This window comes from Phalacrocorax aristotelis, chromosome 2, assembly GCF_949628215.1.
Source record: "Phalacrocorax aristotelis chromosome 2, bGulAri2.1, whole genome shotgun sequence".
In the NCBI taxonomy this organism is placed as follows: domain Eukaryota; kingdom Metazoa; phylum Chordata; class Aves; order Suliformes; family Phalacrocoracidae; genus Phalacrocorax; species Phalacrocorax aristotelis.
This window is the reverse complement of record NC_134277.1, coordinates 39,144,574-39,162,615: the sequence shown is the minus strand read 5'-3', so window position 1 is coordinate 39,162,615 and position 18,042 is coordinate 39,144,574. Positions and strand designations below refer to the sequence as shown.

General features: G+C 37.4%; 1 protein-coding gene across 4 annotated transcripts in view; it reads left to right on the top strand.

Moving 5' to 3' along the window:
- The window catches only part of ANKRD28 (ankyrin repeat domain 28), a 124,510-nt gene extending 110,736 nt beyond the window's left edge, over positions 1–13,774 (top strand). For all 4 annotated transcript variants that reach the window (XM_075083159.1, XM_075083161.1, XM_075083160.1 and 1 more), the window contains 9 exons: positions 76–193; positions 788–1,007; positions 2,392–2,479; positions 2,577–2,660; positions 3,174–3,319; positions 3,506–3,588; positions 3,731–3,813; positions 6,124–6,215; positions 12,028–13,774. In XM_075083159.1, coding sequence (XP_074939260.1) covers positions 76–193; positions 788–1,007; positions 2,392–2,479; positions 2,577–2,660; positions 3,174–3,319; positions 3,506–3,588; positions 3,731–3,813; positions 6,124–6,215; positions 12,028–12,314 — 1,201 coding nt within the window. In that variant the 3' untranslated portion in view covers positions 12,315–13,774. The remainder of the gene's footprint in view (positions 1–75; positions 194–787; positions 1,008–2,391; positions 2,480–2,576; positions 2,661–3,173; positions 3,320–3,505; positions 3,589–3,730; positions 3,814–6,123; positions 6,216–12,027) is intronic.
- The last annotated feature ends 4,268 nt before the right edge of the window (positions 13,775–18,042 follow it).

Sequence of the window (18,042 nt, the reverse complement as noted above, 5' to 3'; positions counted from 1 at the left end):
AGTTGTTATATTTCAGCTGAGTGCTAGTCTGTTAAATCTCCGTGTAGATTACACTTTATTTCACTCTTTTCTTAGGACTCCTCTGATGTTGTCAGTTCTCAATGGTCACACCGACTGCGTTTATTCACTCCTTAACAAAGGAGCAAATGTAGATGCCAAAGATAAGTGGGGAAGGACGGCATTACATAGAGGGGTAAGAGAATATTCCTTTTCTCTCCATTCCAGTTCTATGCATATTAATTTCAATCAGACTTAATGTGTAGCGTTAATGAATTTCTCATTATTCTTATCTTGCCACTCCTGGTTTTTCATTGTCTTTTTAGTTTCTTTCAAAAGGCAAGCTTTTGCCTGTTTGCTCCATACCCTCAGAATTCCTTTTGGACTTCCAGAGTCTCTTAATCTTGCCGTAAAGTGTTGACTGGTGAGGTCCCAGAGTACAGCTTTTTGTTATAGGGTGGGGGTGGTGTTAATGGGAGGAAGAGAAGTGATGCATGTCACATACCAAATAATTTTTTAAGTCTCTGCCAGATGAGACAATTAAACAAGCCCTAGAGATTAGCTGTTCATTCAGTGTTATTCCAAGAAATTATTCTGTCATCAATATGATAATACATTGCTCTTTTTCCAACAGAATGGCTGTTTCCAGGAATAAAAATAATAGATATGCATATTTTGTTATTACTTAAAATTGTAAAAAATTGCCTGAAGTTTGTTTGCTTTAGTTATATACCTTGGCTTATATACATGAATATTTGCAAACTTACTACTTCCCGTCTCCCTCTTACAGGCAGTTACTGGGCACGAGGAATGTGTGGAGGCGTTGCTTCAACATGGTGCTAAGTCCTTATTACGAGACTGTAGGGGGCGAACCCCTATACACTTGTCAGCGGCATGTGGACATATAGGTGTTCTAGGAGCTCTCCTGCAGTCAGCTACATCTGTGGATGCAGTACCTGCAATAGCAGACAATCACGGCTATACATCACTGCATTGGGCCTGCTATAATGGTAAAATACATGTCTAAATGTATTTGTTGATACTGAGACAGAAGTTGTTATTACTTACACAAGCAACATAAAAAGTCTGTCCTGTTTCAGTTCATATTAGTCAGTGTGACAATATGACAGACATGATATCTTGAGGGGGAATGCATTAACATCTAATACATAATATGAGGTGTTTATTTTTGTACTACATTTTTGTTATAAACTGCCTCTTGGTTGTATGCCTCAAGTCTTTCAAGAAATTCAGCACTGTACCTGTGAATAGAAATGTGGCACACATCCAGAAGAAATAACCTCCCCAGGGAGTCTTGGGAGGAACAGTTTCAGATTAAATCTTTTTTTTCAACTTCCTTCAAATCAACCTTGATAGGCACAAGAAGGTGTAGTGTATAAAAGTGATCCAATAAGAATTTTTTTCTTCGCTGGTACTTTTCTTGGATTTGGGGGTGAGGGAGGCCTTCAAAGTTGGGAAACACATTCAGCTCCTTTGCTAAAGATTTTGCTCTGTGTGTTCCTTTCCAACATGGTAGAAGTTCTCATTTATTTCTCCTCTGAGTCACATGGTAGAAAAAGATCAAGAAATAAGGGCTTAGAGCTTCACTTTACCAATTATTTTTAAGTGAGTAACTAGCTAGATGGTCCTCACAGCTGAAGCAACTGGGTAATACACTGATAATTTGAACTAGAATAACATCTTTTTATCACAGTCATAAAATTAAACTCTTACAGCTTGGTCCATATTCAAAGTGACCAGTTTCTGAATAAAACAGAACTGAAATATGCTTGACTTGTACAATGAAAAATTGACAGGACTTGTGAAAATACAAATCTTCAGACAACAGTGAATGTTGAACTAAGGTTCTCTGCATGTATGCATCAAAGATCAAACAGGTAGTTAAGAGTTGTTACCTACCTGTACAGCAGCAGGCTACAGAATTTTGAAAATAATAGTATGATAGATTGAACGTGGGGTTTTTTTAAGCTTTTATGACTGTTGACTTGGTTTCCCTTTGGGTTTAGCAAGACAGTGGAACAAAAATAACCCTCAAATAGTGGAGATGTTTTCATGTAGACTAGGTGGTGAATGTACAGAAGAGTTTGAAACATGGAGGTGTAAAGAACTAAATTAAGTGTTCTGGATGTTCCTCAGACAGCATGAGATACCTTCTAAATTTCACAAAATTTACAGTCTTAAATGTCAGTTTGATTTTCACAATTCTAAAAACGTCCGAGTTCCTAAATGTAGCCCTATCAAATATAACCAGAGTGTCGTTGAAACTTTCAAGTGAAATACTGCTTTATCTAATTTAGATACATTTTGTTGTTGTTGTAATCTATAAATACTTTTCCCTTTTTTTTAAATACCTAACTTTTACATTTGCTTTAGGTCATGACAGTTGTGTAGAGCTCCTCTTGGAACAGGAAGTTTTCCAGAAAATGGAAGGAAATTCTTTCAGTCCATTGCATTGTGCTGTGTAAGGAAGTACAAAATTATTCTTCGTAGATTTCATTGGTGTATTTTAACAAAAGATTTATCATTCTGTAAATAACAGCCTGTTTAATTCCTTATAGGATAAATGATAATGAAGGTGCTGCAGAAATGTTAATTGATACACTAGGTGCTGGTATTGTAAATGCCACTGATTCAAAAGGAAGGTAAGAGTGTAAATGCACAGTGAATGTTTGTAATGTAATAGAGTGGCTCTGCTAAATTCTATAATCATTGGGGGGGGTTCTGTTTGCTACTTACTTTAATTCCCCCTTCCCCCTGTTTTTATTCTTTGAAGAATTTTTTTTGTGTTCTGTGCTAGAAATAAATTTTAGATTTTTAAAAATCCCATCTGATTTGATAAACTTGAATTGGCTTTTTATTATTTAGGCAAGTTTGAGTATGTTTTAAATTGTATCACTTTGTGGGTAGTATTTTATACATATTTTTTGTGAATCAAATTGTATCTCTAATATAAACACAACATAGAGGGAATTATTTGAAACTGGAAGGTGACTTTTTAAAGGTAGTAGTCACAACTCCAGCAATACTGATTTCAAAGGAACAGTGAGGGGGACTGTCCAGTCTTTTGTATCTGCAGGAGCACAGTCAGCATGCCCCGTGGAATAAAGTAGAAAGCATGGCTGAACATGGCCATATTGTCTTTTGATCTGTTGTAGAACTCCTCTTCATGCAGCAGCTTTTACAGATCACATTGAGTGTCTACAGCTTCTGCTCAGTCACAATGCTCAAGTAAATGCTGTAGATTCTTCTGGGAAAACACCTTTAATGATGGCTGCAGAAAATGGACAGACAAGTACAGTGGGTAAAGAGAAAGCTTTACATATTTCTGCTCTTAAGTTTGTTAATCTTACTATGGGTAAAGTTGCCTTGTAGTTAACATGCTCGTGGATATATTTTTGTCAAAATTATGTTTTCATTTTGCACAAATGGAGGCCATTAAGACTTCCAGGAATATGCTTTTAGTTAATACAAATCTTTATTTCCCCAGAGGTGCTGGTTAGCAGTGCTAAGGCTGATCTGACTTTGCAAGACAGTTCTAAGAACACAGCGCTCCATTTGGCTTGCAGCAAGGTGTGTGCGTAGTCTGACGTACGGGTGCTGAGCTTTGTGTTACCAAGCACTGTTTGCAAATATTAACTTGTTACTTTGAAAAACCCTTCAAAGCAATTTTTGAAGTGTGTTTGTTAATGACAGATGTTTGTTCTGTATTAAGGGTCATGAAACTAGTGCCTTGTTAATACTGGAGAAGATTACGGATAGAAACCTCATCAATGCCACCAACGCAGCCTTGCAAACGTATGTATCGGCAGTGAGTGTGTTTTACAGATGGGGTTTTGGTGTGTTTCTGCTAAGCCCAGTGTCTTGCTTATAAAGAGGAATATTTTCCAGATTTTTTTCCAAATTAGTTGAATTTTGATTGAATTCCTTAACAGGTACCAAGAGTTTACCCGACTTGAAGTGAAGAAGTGTTTTGTTTGTAATTAAAGTTCTAGTTTTAGCTGAGTGAAAGGGATGATAAATCCTACAGTATTGTGATTCAGGGAACCCTGTGTGGAATTACTGCAATCTGCAGAGATTACCTGTAAACCAATATTTTTCTGGTTTACAAATTATCTAATTTTTCAATTAAAATTCACTTCAGTTAACAACTCATTGGAGACAAATTAAGACTTGCTTTTCAAAGCTAGTTAATAAAAAAAACTTAGCTGAAGTATGTTTTTATTCTTCAGCATGGTTTCTGTCAGGAAAAGATACCTATTGCTACTAGCATGAAAGACTATTTTCTGTTAAATATTATGGAGAAGATAGTATTCTTAATGCTTCCTGAAGATCTTCTCTCAAGTAGAACTGAGCCTATTCTGTTACCCCAATCATAAGGAGAATTTTAAAATGTAGTGGTATGTCATACCGGGGAATATATTTCAGGGTGGGCTATTAAAATTACTTCTGCAAGTTTTTTTCCTTATAAAGAATGTATTTGTTATAGGCAATATTTGGCACCTGCTATGTAGCTGAGTTACGTACATGGAACAGTTTCATTGCTTGAATAATGCTATCACAGACCATTTAGGAAAAAAACCACCAGACCTTGTAAGCAACTAGTGTTATTTTTCTGGCCTTATGTCCCTTCTGGAATCTGTCATGTTCAAACTCCTGCAGTTCCTCCGACTATTCTGAGAGATCTCCTTGAGCTAAGGAGTTAAGATGTTTAGGACTTCTTCCTCTGCTTGTGCTGCTTGGCATGGTGCACCTCAGGCAGCATGAAATAACCAGACAGCAGGAAAGGGATTCATTGCTCCATTTCTGGCTTGAAGGAGGGGATATCTTGGGAGGAGGAAGAGCAAAAATGAGATGGGAATAGAAGTAGGAAAGTGTGCTACCACAGGCTCATCTCATTCCACCCACATGCCTTGGCTCATATAGTTTGATCCAGAGATGTCATGGGGAGAAACAGGTACATATTCACACCTCCTTGAAATGTTTATATAAATTTCAAGATTTTAACAGTTGTTTAAGATATTACTGGTTTAGCAAATGGTTTTTAATAACTAAGCTGGCTTTCTAAACAGCTTTCATCATAAACGATGTCCTACTTCGTGCCAAGATAAGCATTACAATTGTTGGCCTCTATTTCAGTTACAGTACATTTCTCAGTATATCTGTGGCGTGCAGTATTTCTTGAGTTTTAATACTTTAGTATAAGCACCACAGATAACAGCTTCTCCTAATTGTATCTTTTGCATTTGTGGTCTCTAAGTAAGGCACTTGTTTCCAAATCAAAATATAGTTCACTGTTAATTCAAACAATTTTAAGAATCTCAAACCGAATGAAGAGCAAAATAAAGCAGAAGGGAGGTAAGCTGATTATTCTGTTTCCTGCTGAGTGGTGGTAGGGTTTTATTTAAGCCAGTGGGAACCAATTTTGAAAAACCGTTGCATTTGAAAAAGTTACAATTAGAATATTTGAGGTAAAGCTACATTTTCCATGATAGATCAAGTCACCACAAAACAGGGTTATGGTTAATAGTCTGAGGTTTTGAAAAGAACCTGGTTGTCCTGCTTCATGCATTATACTGTAAAATAACTTTTTCATTTCTACTCACAGTGGAATATAGTGGTTTCTAAAAGGCAGATTGATGAAATGCTTCTGCATCTGTTGAGCATTTACATGCAGTAAAATAACTACCATTTTGCTGTTACTATTCTAATGATTATTGCCAGTGACTTGGAGTAACTCTCAGATGTGATGATACAATAGTTACAACAGTTCAGTGAAGGATTTATCAACAGTAAGGTACCAGAAGTTCTGAAATTTTAAACATGATCATAAGCAGGCAGATCTCTTCTAGCAGCTACTTCCTCACTGTGTGGTGCCATTAAAAAAAAGAAGGTGCATAATGTTATTTTACAGTTTATTTGCAATAAGAAAAGAGATTTTCTGGTTTTCCCATCTTAGTTGTTATATCTGCAATATTTATATATTATATAATGTGTAAGTAACATACCAGTATAAATACTTCAGTAACCATTTAACTAGATGCAAGCTACCTATCTTACTTAATATATTGTTCTAAGATTTATATACCAGTTTGCTTGTCTTCACAGACCTCTGCATGTTGCTGCTCGGAATGGACTAACGGTTGTAGTTCAAGAACTTTTAGGGAAGGGAGCAAGTGTACTTGCTGTAGATGAAAATGGTAAGAATAAATTTTACTTTGCTTCCCCGTAAGGAACTGTGGTTTTAAACTCAGCTCACTGAAAAGCAATAACCCTTTGGGAATTTCATGAGTCTTGCAGTAGGTTCCCCCATAGGAAAAAATGTGTTGTGTTGGTGATGGATCATTTCAGCAAAGCAGCAGAGGTGTAAGGGGAGTGAAAACTTTCCGAACAATGCAGGTCATGGCATAGAAATGTTTGGTTTGCGTTTGTAGTTTTATAATGAATACACCAGCTCTAGCATAGTGGAGATGGTCAAAAAGATGTTAAAGTAAAATATAACTTCCAGTTGTTAAGGATTGAATTGCCATCCATTTTGTCATAGTAGGTGTTAGGTTTTTTAAAAGCAAGTATGAATTACAGATCTCAGTTACTGATCTCAAGCTTCTGGCTCTTCAGAATCTTTTGGCACACAGACATAAGAAAAGTAACTTTTATCACAGAGAATAAATCCTATACCTTGTAAGAACAAAAGAAAATTAGATCTGCTGACTTCTTAATTGCATATTTTCATGTAAGACATCTGTGGTCCTCCAAAGGTGTGCTTTTAAAAGTGTAAGAGCTCCTGCTCTTATGCCATACCCCAGTGTAGCTTAAGTGAAAGCAGTAACCGGGGTTTGGGCTGGGGAGGGGTTGGGTGTTTTGGGGTTTTGGTGGGTTTTGTTTTTTGGGTTTGGTGTAGTGGCTGGGGGGGGCGGTTTGAGTTTTGTTGTTGTTGTTTTGGTTGGTTTTTGTGCATGGTTGTTTGTTGTTTGCTTTTTTTTCCAGAAGGGATGTGCCTAATTAACAGTTCTAACTATATTTCCCATTTGGAAGGTTTTTCCTCTCCTCATGTTTACTGTGACTTTTTCTATTTCTCAAATTACACTGCTTAAAGTGACATGGGTGATTTAAAGATCATTCCTCACCTAAAATAGGGTACAGGGGTAACTGCTAAATGAAACTTCCTAAACTGAAAAGATTGGAAAACATACCAGTTTGATTTTTGTTTCTCATCACAAGTATGCGAACTGGAGATGTTGTTTGTATTTTTGTGGGTTTTTCATGTGCAGCCAGCCAGTCACTTGTTCAGTGGATCTTTGACGTAACAGAGAAGAGAGTTGTTTGTATGGAAGTCATGGTTCTCTGGCAGCCTTTGGATCTAATGGCAACATGTTAAACTTCTTTTTAATTATCCTCATAGCTTAAATGTTAAAGTAACTCTGAGTGCTACCTAATATAGTTCCTCATCTGGTCCTTAACTTCTCTTTCTAATAGCAATTGCTTTGTTTATAAAATTTTAAGCAGCCTTGAGAATATTCGTAATTAATTCTTTTTCTGTTGGATGAATGTGCCAGCTTAAAGTACAGTATGTGCGAAGTGATGAATACTTGGAGGTGTCAGAGAGCAAGGGAAATTTTTGTGGGATTTATCAATCTATTTCACCTGTCACTAATTTTTTCTTAATTCTTCTAAGTATTAGTATGCCAACAGGCTTGCTCAACCTGTTGCAAAAGTTTTCTTGATTTCCTTTTATATTAAATGGAAAAGCTGGCAGTAGTGATAGCCAGGTTCTGCTTTAGGTCTACTTGTCTTTGATTTTAGCATCTCCTGCTAGAGTATAAGTGTTTCTAAAGAAAAAAAACCATATCTTTAAGAAAGTAAAAATATAGGATAAACATTGATTTATTTTTTTTAGTATTATTATTAAGGCTTTAAAGTATGATCTGTGCATTTTGGGGAGTGAAAACTATTTGTTTAGTAAAGCAGACTGTAGAAATAGGCACTGAAATATTTTGCATTTCAACACTGACATTCTCTTACTTTAGCATAGCTTAGGTAGTTTCGGTGATCTGCCATACAAGCTTGGCATTTCAGAGAGAATTAGATGAAATCGGAGGTAAAGTTTTAGTGTTTTACATGGAAGTGTGTCTTGGTATATGGAACACATAATCGGCAGAACCTCAGCTGGTATGGAGTGGTGATCCTGTTTTTGTCTCTGAAGTTGTCGTTTTCTATAAGACCTGCATTGACCTTTTTTATAAGCACTCTCTATTTGTATCTGTATCTGTATAAAACTACTTAATAGTCCTTTCCTCCTGTCTCTGGGCTACAGAAAATTATTGAAAAACGTGAGCTTTGAAAATAACTAACATCACTCCAATTCTCTGCATTTCAGTTTATAAATAATTAACCAGATACTTTAAACTCTAGATTTGAAGTCCTATCGTTTTTGTTATAGAGCATCTCTTAATGTGGTGAGATCACTTTTTGAGATGTTTAAGAACTAATGTCTTTGGAAAAAAAGTAAGCCTCTCTGTTCTCAAAAGATTAAATGCAACTGAAACAGCAAATTAACTGTCCATTATACTTCCCCAAAGTAGTCATGTTGAGGGTTCATCCTCAGTTCTGTATCAGTCCTCATTCAAATCTTTCAGTTCTTTTCCTATGTTCCTACAGCTGTCTTGTTGAAACTTTGCCATCATCCAAATCTAAAAAAAAAAATCTGTTGAATTTTACATTATTTATGCAAGTTTACCTGTCTTAAAAGAAATTGCTAGCTTTTTCTTTCATCTGACACCAGCTGAAGTTTTATTTTTGATCACTCCACAAACTTTTCAAGGTTTTTTGTTTGTTTTAGGTTTTTCCCCTGCTATTTAACTCACCAGGCTAGCTAAATTTCTTGTTACGGTGTCTCTTTTCTTTGTTGTATTAATGTGCAGCACAGCGGTGAGAGGAGGCATTCATTCTCTAACTCCAGAGACTGATGTAGTGTGGAGGTTTCTCTTATTTTCTAGATCCATCATTATACAGTTGTTAGTAATTAGATTCATCATTATACAGATATATCATTAGCCTTTCAAGCTTTTCAAAAAATTAAAGGGTGGGTGGGATAATTTTTTTTCTAGTTCTTTTCCAAGCCTTCCTTTACTCATATTCTAGTTTATATTGGAGATCTCCAGTTTTCTGGAAGGAACTTTTCTTGTAAATACTTATAAGATGACTCATGCCTCAGATGACTTTCTTCTCTTTCCCAAGTGTAAGTCTCCATTCAGTTTTTCCTGAGAACTGGCTTTGCACTGATGGCATTAATAACCCTGATTTTCCTGTAGGCGCCTTCATGGAAACTTTCAAGCCCCGTGGGAGCAGCTCTGCATTCAGGATGGGGAAACCCTACTCTTAAGTCTGTGTCCACCACTTGGGCTCTGTTTTCTGTTGTGCAAGGAAGCTACTTCACTTCACACTGCTTCTGTTGCCCTGTCTATAAATGCAGATAGTGGTTTATTTTTTTCTTATCCTGTGTGAAATCTTACGCAAATACAAGTAGAGGTTATGGGGAATATATAACTGAGTGAGAGCATTTCAGTGGTGTTGGTACCTTTACCAACATCTTATTAAAAGTACATTTAAGGTATTTATACCTATTGTTGCCCTGACACATGAATGGTCAGTTCGCAGTTGTTTAAGGGACATAAAAATATAACTTGTACTTATAATTTTGAAATAATATAGACAAAAGTAAAGTGATGGAGGATGCAGATGTCAGTCTTTCATCATGCAAGCAGTTACTTCATTTTGCTGTGTCTAAGGCAGGAATAAAACTGTGATATTTCATTCCTAGTTATGACGGCCAGAAGCTGAAGATCTACAATCAAATATTAGTATGAGTACTGTTTTTAGAGAACTTTTAAAAGAAGCAAGTAATCTATTTAATCTTTATGTATTATGAACTGAGATGCTCAAAGGTAGCTGGTGACTGCTTGTTTTTCTTCTTTGGGCTTTTATCAAATTATGTTAGTGAAAGAAATGGTGCTGAGTATGGCCAGCTTGAATAAACTTCTTTTGTGTGTCATCTTACCTTCATACAGTCTCCAGCAACTGTAGATATTAAATTGTGTGTGTTTGAGTATCAATGCTGAGCCTTCTGTTCTACCTGACGTGCCTGAATGCAGTCTTCATCCGAGAGTAGCAAGCTCTGGCCCTTGCTTCTGAATCCTCTCAAAATGTATCTCTTCTGCAGACTGTCACCCTTCACTCTGAGCTGTTTAAGTGCTTCGATACCTTACTAACAACGAAAACATCTGCTGCACTGCACTTCTGTACGGCTCTTTTGCATGGTCAGCTGATGCATTTTGTGCCTGAATTATCTGTGTGTTTCCCTAGATTGTATGTTCCTTTGGGCAGGGGCTGTTGTCTTATTCTGTTCGAAGCATCAAGCACAAGGTCTGTCCTGAGCAAATAGTAGTTCAGCTGCAAGATTCTGTTCCCTGATTACTGTTTTCTTAATTTCTAGCTACAATTATTTTTCCATAATGTGCCTATTTGTTTAAAACTACAACACGATTACTCCTGAGCTCTATCCTAACACCTGACCTGGATCTACTTCTACAATAAAGATGATTCCTTAGTAGTTGGAACACTTGCTGGTAGAACAGGCATTGCCTCATTTTCCATGCCTTCTAGAGGTCTGCATAGAAATCCATCATGTGGTTTGCTTTAAAGCCATCTATTATTTAAAATTACTTGTGTGCTTTTTATCTTGATGTTGTACACCTTTGAGTTGTGGACTTGGGGGTGGTGCAGGACTTCAGACTCCCAAATGTACTGGAGCGTGTGTCTTCCTGATCAGCTCATAGCGGGCATATCTGTCACACACAGTGAGAGATGTTGCAAGGGTGCTACACGGTGCTGTGGTCACCTGCTTCTCTGCAGAGCCAGGTAGAGGGAACTTACTTTGGTCTTGGCAGCAGAATTAGCTGTTATCTGTGGTTGTACCTGTGAGACTGCCATGCTTCTAGAGCTGCTGCTGTCACCACCAATTCCAGTGCCTCACTGTTGGAGGTGTACCCTGAGACCTCTGCTAAAGCTCCTTCGGTGCCTGGCTCAGTGATTAAGCCTAAAGCCTGAACAATGCGCAGATTTCCGCTGAGGAGAATTTGAAGCATTTTTCTTGACATTTAATGAGTAGGGAAAGAGAAAGCTGCAAAAGGAGAAATATTGGAGGTTTATCAGAGCCACAGTTACCCAGGAGAGATTTCACAGCTATGTGACCTGACTGCAAATTATTCCGCAGTGAAAGACCTGCATTTGGGGGTTGTCACAGTAGCATTGCCTGGCAGGAGGAGTTAGGCCAGACCAGTTGGGCAACCAAGAGGTGGAGTTTCTCTCTGCAAGTCCTAGCCTACTAACCCAGCTGGCATTTCCTCACACTTCTGTGGGTTTCTTAATTTATATCCCTCAAAGGAAAGTTATTATACACTGGCTGTATAGTTTATATTACTGTATACTGTCATAAAGTAGAGGTTGATTGAAATTGTATGCTCTGCCTTTTCAATTAACTGGCCCTGAGACAGGACAGTCTTACTGAAATAACTGTCTCTGATGAATGGCTATATGGAAGCTTCCAGATGGAGGAATATTTAATGTGTCGAGCTGTAGTCTCTGCAGTGTCCCTCCAGTGAATGCCTTCACCCATCACTGTTGGCTGCCATTAGTTGTCTCTCCTCAGGCAGGTGACTTCCTCACCATTTTTAAAATCCAGGCTTTTCTCACTGGCCTAGAGCATCTGACTGTGCTTAACAAAACAATTACATCTCTTTTCCAAAGCCTGCTGACTTCTGGGTTGGTTTTGTAACTGAAAGTTTAAAAATTCTAATTGATAATACATTAGTTTTATGTTCTTTTTCTTTTTTAAACAGTGCAGAGCTAAGCAATATAAAGTACTTTTGCAGCTGAAAGATTACATGATCTTAGAGAAATTTTTGCATTGTCTTTCATTTTAAATGAAGGTTTTGTTTTCTCTTGACTTTCTAGGTTACACACCAGCTTTGGCCTGCGCGCCCAATAAGGATGTGGCTGATTGCCTAGCTCTTATTCTGGCCACGATGATGCCTGTTTCATCGAGCAGCACGTTACCTTCCCTTACCTTCAATGCCATTAATCATTACACCAACACCTCAAAAACTGTCACCTTCGATTCCTTGCCAATCATGAGGAGTGACCATAGCTCTTACTGTACTTTCAATAACATTGGCAGGGAAGATGGCTACCCATATACAGAAGAAGACGAACTCAATGACTCAGATTCTGAGACGTATTAGAAGCTACGTTGTGTAGGTCTGAAGAGTGAAGCCTCACGCTGGAAGGTCAGACTTGTGCTTTTGCAAAAAAGCTATCCGTGTTTGAATGCAAAAAGAGGACAGACCTTTGAGAAGATGTTTTTTATTGTGGTTGCATATAAAAAAAAAAAAAATTGTGAGACTGTAGGAGGATTTTTAAGAGCATATTTTGCAGAAGAAGCATAAATTCTCGAATAAGTACTTGGAATCCATGGCAAAAAAAAAAAAAAAAAAAAAAAGAATGTCAAAACTGTTTTATTTAACTGTATTCTACCATTCTGTTTCTGGTGCCGGGAGTAGTTTCTGCAGACTGGGCACCCTACTTGATGTAAATGAACAACACTATTGTACAACTGAAAGGATGCTAGATTTAAATATTATCAATAAAATGAAAACCATTTTGAAGGCAATAAATGAGTTTGGTACAGTAGGCATTGTTTGTGCTGCAAATTGCCAAAGGACCAAATAACTTAAAGATATTTTTTTTTAAAACTAAATACCTTTTTGTGAAAACTGGAATAGTTTATTTGAAGTTGTTTTAACCAAACATTAATTACTTCTGGAAAAGAAGCTTAGATTTGGTTTTAAATGTTGATTTTTTTTTTTTTTTTTTTTAATCATCTGAAAGCTTTCCGACACTATTAAATGTACCATGAAAGAAAGCAGATATACTTCTAAGTTTTGTTTCTTTTTATTTTAGGAGAAATGAAAATGAACTTGTCATACTTTTATAATACTAAAATTAAACCAGCTAACAAGGTGAAGTCAGGGTGAAAAATGTACAGTGTAATAAACGGGAAGGGGTGGGAGATGTGGGAGGGAAGCAGTAATTGTTGCACAGTTTTAGATTTTTAACTTTTGGGTTTTGGGTTGAGATTTTTTAATTTAAAAATACACGAGTAACGTGGAAACTATGAAACTGCATAAAAAATGGAAATGTCTTGATAACCCTGTTGTGACTTTTCAATATTCTTTTCAATAATTTGTCCACTTCCTTACATCATAAATTTGTATGTAAGATTAAAACTGTATATCCCTATGGCTTTTTTTTAATCCTGGAGTTACAAGGGGGGGAGGTGAATTTAAAAGTATATTTCCCTATTAGAAAAAAAAGTACAGTGTCTGGTCTGTGGGAAGAGCTGTGTATCTTTGTTGTGCTCCATTTAGAAAATAAACAGCAGAAACAGGTCCCTGTAATGTAGTTCAGATTCGCCCGGAGGTTGTTTTTTTTTAAATTTATAACAGACTACTGTGGTTTTTTAATTGCCTGAAGAATGAAAAACTGACATAAGTAAATTGAAGTTTTGTCTGTTAAATATGAATATTTACTTTATTTGGCTCTGCTTTAACTATAACTGTTACTTTTCAAGTGAATTTGTTTATGTACATGCAAGGAATCCTTGCGTGTCCTGGTAAAGTACAAATAAATTACTACAAACAGATTCCAATTTCCTTTTTATCCTTTTTGTATTGTGAAACTGGAAATCTTTATGATATTGTAAATTATCAGCTGGTTTTCTGAACATAGTGTGGAAACACGGGACAATATTTTGATCTATTTGATAATTTTGTGGGTTTTTTGAAGAATTAATGAGCATGTACATAGAAGTAGTGACTGCTTGAATACTGTATTTACCTGCACTCTTTCAGTACTTCAAGATTCTTGTATATTTTACGGAGTATAATAAAACCCAAATGCGAGTTCTACTAATGAATAAGTTATTTGTATCTACTAAGCATTAATGACAAAGTCCGTTTTGCTGAACTGTTACAATTCATAAAATTGACTTCACAAAGGTTTTGCCAGCATTTTAATTGTAAAGTGAAGGTGAGCTATTTAAAGTCATTTTAAATGTTAAATTACTTCATTGTTCCTTTAGGCTTCCTTTTAAGTATTACTTTCTCAACCATTTGTGCTTGAGTTCATTGTTCATACACGCAGTGCGTTTTTCTGTGAGCAGAATTAGGTGACTTCCGGGAGATCGTGATTTCTGTATTTTCTTCCCTCTGAACCTTTCAAAATACAGGGCTGTGTGGAAGTGTTGTACGTGCCTCAGCTGAGCACTCGGGCACCGCTCAAAAGATCCATATTGACCTGTCTTGGGGTTCACTACATCTATGTAATGCAAAGGTCGAAGCAGCACAGACCCATTTTTCCACACACGCTGGTAGAAAATCTGAATCAGAATGCCAAGTAGCATGGCTGTTATTTAAAAGGTAACAATTGAGTATTTCTGTTAATGTCCAATTTGTGTTGTTTCAAAGGAACTGTGAGATTATATTAATAGGCCTTTGTTATCTGTGCTAACTTGTATTTGACTTCAAGAGGACGACCTGTTACCTCAGAGGGAGGCGTCTAGCCACAGGGGAGCTTATAGGAGGGGACACTGCTGTCTTTGAGAAAGGAGTAGGGTAAGAGACTGAGAACTGGTCATGCCCACTGCGCACCTGGGTGGTGATAGAGGAGAAAAAGCTCAGAAGATGTTGGTTTGGAAGTTAGATTTGGATATGGAATCCAGGCAAATGCAGAGCACAGTGCTGTTGAACACCTCTGTTTCCTTACATCAATCAGAAATCATGCCTCTTTCACTTTATTACTACCCACCTCTTGGGGAAGAGAACTTTTTTCCTGCATTAAGTAGCATTATTTTTCACCTTTGTGAACTTTTTAGAGCTAAAGAGCTGTCTTTCTTTATTACAAATGTTAATTCCATTTAAGAATTCAGAGTTATGGGATTTGTGTATTTCATCATCAGAATTTATTCAGTGAGCCTGTAGATTGCAATTTGCGTGTATTTGGTTATTCCTATTAAAAAAAAAACAAAAACACACCATAAAACCTGCTTTACTACCTGGCAGTATGGGCAGAATGGTAATTGTGCCTTGTAAGTGATAATTAGGACTATTATTAGAATAGGGTCTTCTTCCAAAAATGGAATGTGATTTGTTTAAAGAACGTGCTGCTGTGGTCAGAGACCACTTTTGTAATGAGACATCAAGGAACAGAAGGTTCCTTGTTTCTGTAAAACAAACAATGCTCTCAGTGGCTAGTGGGTTGGTTTGTTGTGTTGTTTTTTTTTTTTGGGGGGGGGGGGGGGGGGGGTGGGTGTTAAAAAAAAGTGTTCATACCTCAGTGGAGACCTGTTCATTTCTGCACAATGATATTGGAACCTTCATCTCTCTAGAAGAAATCCTCCTCTTTTCTGCACAGATGAAGGGGGCACGGTTACTGTTACAACCTTCATCCCAGCGATCTCTTGGGTTTTCACCAAGAGAGGAGAGCAGTGAGCCGTGGCCGGACCACTGAAGCAGTACATGAGCATAAAGGAAACCCTTTTTATCCTGGAGTGCAGGAGGGGAAATCAAGTGGACTTCCGAATGAGAACAACAACTGACTCTGCTCAGCCTTCTGTGTACTCTGACTTCTGGGATGTTTTATGGGTTTTTCAGTTCTCAGGGTAAATTCTGTAGGAGAAAATGCCTCGTTAGTATTAACCTCCCAGGCTGAGCTGTTACCTTTGGCATGTAGGGTGGTAGCATAAATGCTCGATGCTGTTAAAATGAAGAATTAGTCTGTCTTCCCCCACTCCCTGGCCTGAGTTGACCCCACTATAATCAAAAAGATTTTTCTTGTGATTTCTTACAAAATCTTGACCTCTCTGTGTCTCCTGCTTTTTGTTTCCTCCTATTACTCTTTATTACTTCCCCACCACTAGATATCTCCGAAATAATCGCATAAATATATTTGGAACAATCAGAGCTGGAAATATGCACTTTACAAGGTTTGATCTTGGTTGTGGTGGAGGGTTTTTTTTTCTGGTTATATTTTGCTGGTTTAAAATTTTGACTTGTCTGCCAGGCTAAAGATATTAATAAATGTCTGGTTAAAAAAAATTAGTATTTGAAAATTAATGACTTCAAAGTTTTGCTCCCTTTAACATCTACACAAAAGGCACTAAAGATCCCAAAGCTGTTATCTAAACTATATGGAAGATCACTAAAAAGGAGCATGAGATAATGTTTGCAGATTCTTTAATGCAATAATTCTGGTTTTGAGAGGAATTAGCCTTCCTGTCTTACCCAGAGATTACGTACGTTTAAAGTCAACAACTACTGTAAATCCACTTTTTTTTTTGTTAACTGTAATATAAATACAGAATGTTCTGGTAGCTCATCTTCTTTATTGTAACTGGATGAGAGGATAAGCCAGTAGAAAGACTGCAAGCAACAGCGAACGCTGTACAAAAGACTGTTGTGTAGCATACACCTGAGAGCAGTTTTTTCATGTGCATAATCATGGAACATTCTTAATAGTGCTAGGTGTGGCTGGGGAGCCCATACTACTTAATTCCATGTTTGGATCAGCGAGGTTCACATCTTAAAAACTGAAAGCTAAATAAAAAGGATAAGTGTTTATGGAAAGAGCAGTTCAGGAGCTCTTCAGCTCAGTGTACCACGGGGTGGGCGAGGGAGGTCTGTAGGCTTCCCCGGTGGCCGCTGTAGGAGCAGCAGGAGGGGCTGGCAGGAGCACCCTCCTCATCTCCCACCACTTTACCTGCTCTGTGGCTCTGCTGATGGCACATGCCCACCTCCCAGAAGAAATGCCACCCTGCTTTTGGTTAAAAAGCATTGATTCCTGATAACGGTGATTCCTGATAATCCAGTCTTGGTTGGATCAGACTAAAAACATTGGAGAGAAGGGCCTTTATAATCTCTTAAGTAGTTCAAATTTTTAAGATCACTTCTGTAGATCTGGATTTAAACTCAGCAAAATCCATTTTAATATCAGGAGAAAATATGTATTTAAATTCTTGAAGTTGGTCCAGCAAATTCATATAAATCCTTAAATCCAAGATTGACTGGTATTTATTGCCTCTTGTAGTAATCTCTTAATGATTTGTCATGGCTTCCTCATAATCCATTTATATGCTGCAGAAGTTGATGAGACAGTTGGAGAAGAATTCTTTCAGATTCAGATTAAAACCCTTCTTTATAAATGTGTGGCTGACTCTAAATTGGACAAGATAGTAATTTATAAAACGTGGGTCTCCTTTATAGATGGAAACCTGAGGTGTTAATATGAAGAGAGGCGATATAGGCCTCTTTGTTAAGCTGATAGCATTGGCTTTTTGTTTTTCTGGAGTCCTTTTTGTACTAAATATCCGTATGTTTTGAAGAATGTTAAGTGCAAAGGAACCACCGTGTGTTAATTGGAAATAGCAAAACAACTGGTCATTCTGAAGAAAATGTCCTGTTATATTTATAATGATCTATAAGCCTAATCACAAAAATGCCTTTGTTTTACTGCTGAACAGGAGAAGCAAACGCCTGGCTGGATGCTGTGCCACCCAGGCCTCTAGTCCGATCCCTGTATCCTCACATAGCTCCTGAGAGATAAAACTCTCTGAAATGGCAGCCTCAGAAGGAGTGTTTCTTTCAGTTATTCAGTCATCAGAGCCCAGGAAAATCACAAGAGTGTTCTGTTTTCCTTTCCCTGGGGGAGAAATAGTTACAGATGCAACTAAAATTTTCAAGCTGTAGGCTTCTTCCTGTCTCTCCAACTTGTCTTGCAACTGAGCATTCCTGGCAGGGCAAGAAGACAAATATCCTTACTTGAGGGACTTGAAGATTTCTTGTAACTCTTTTCAATCCAGTATCCCAGTCCCTTTAGCGCTGTTAATTGTCTTCAAATAAAGCAGCATCTAAATTA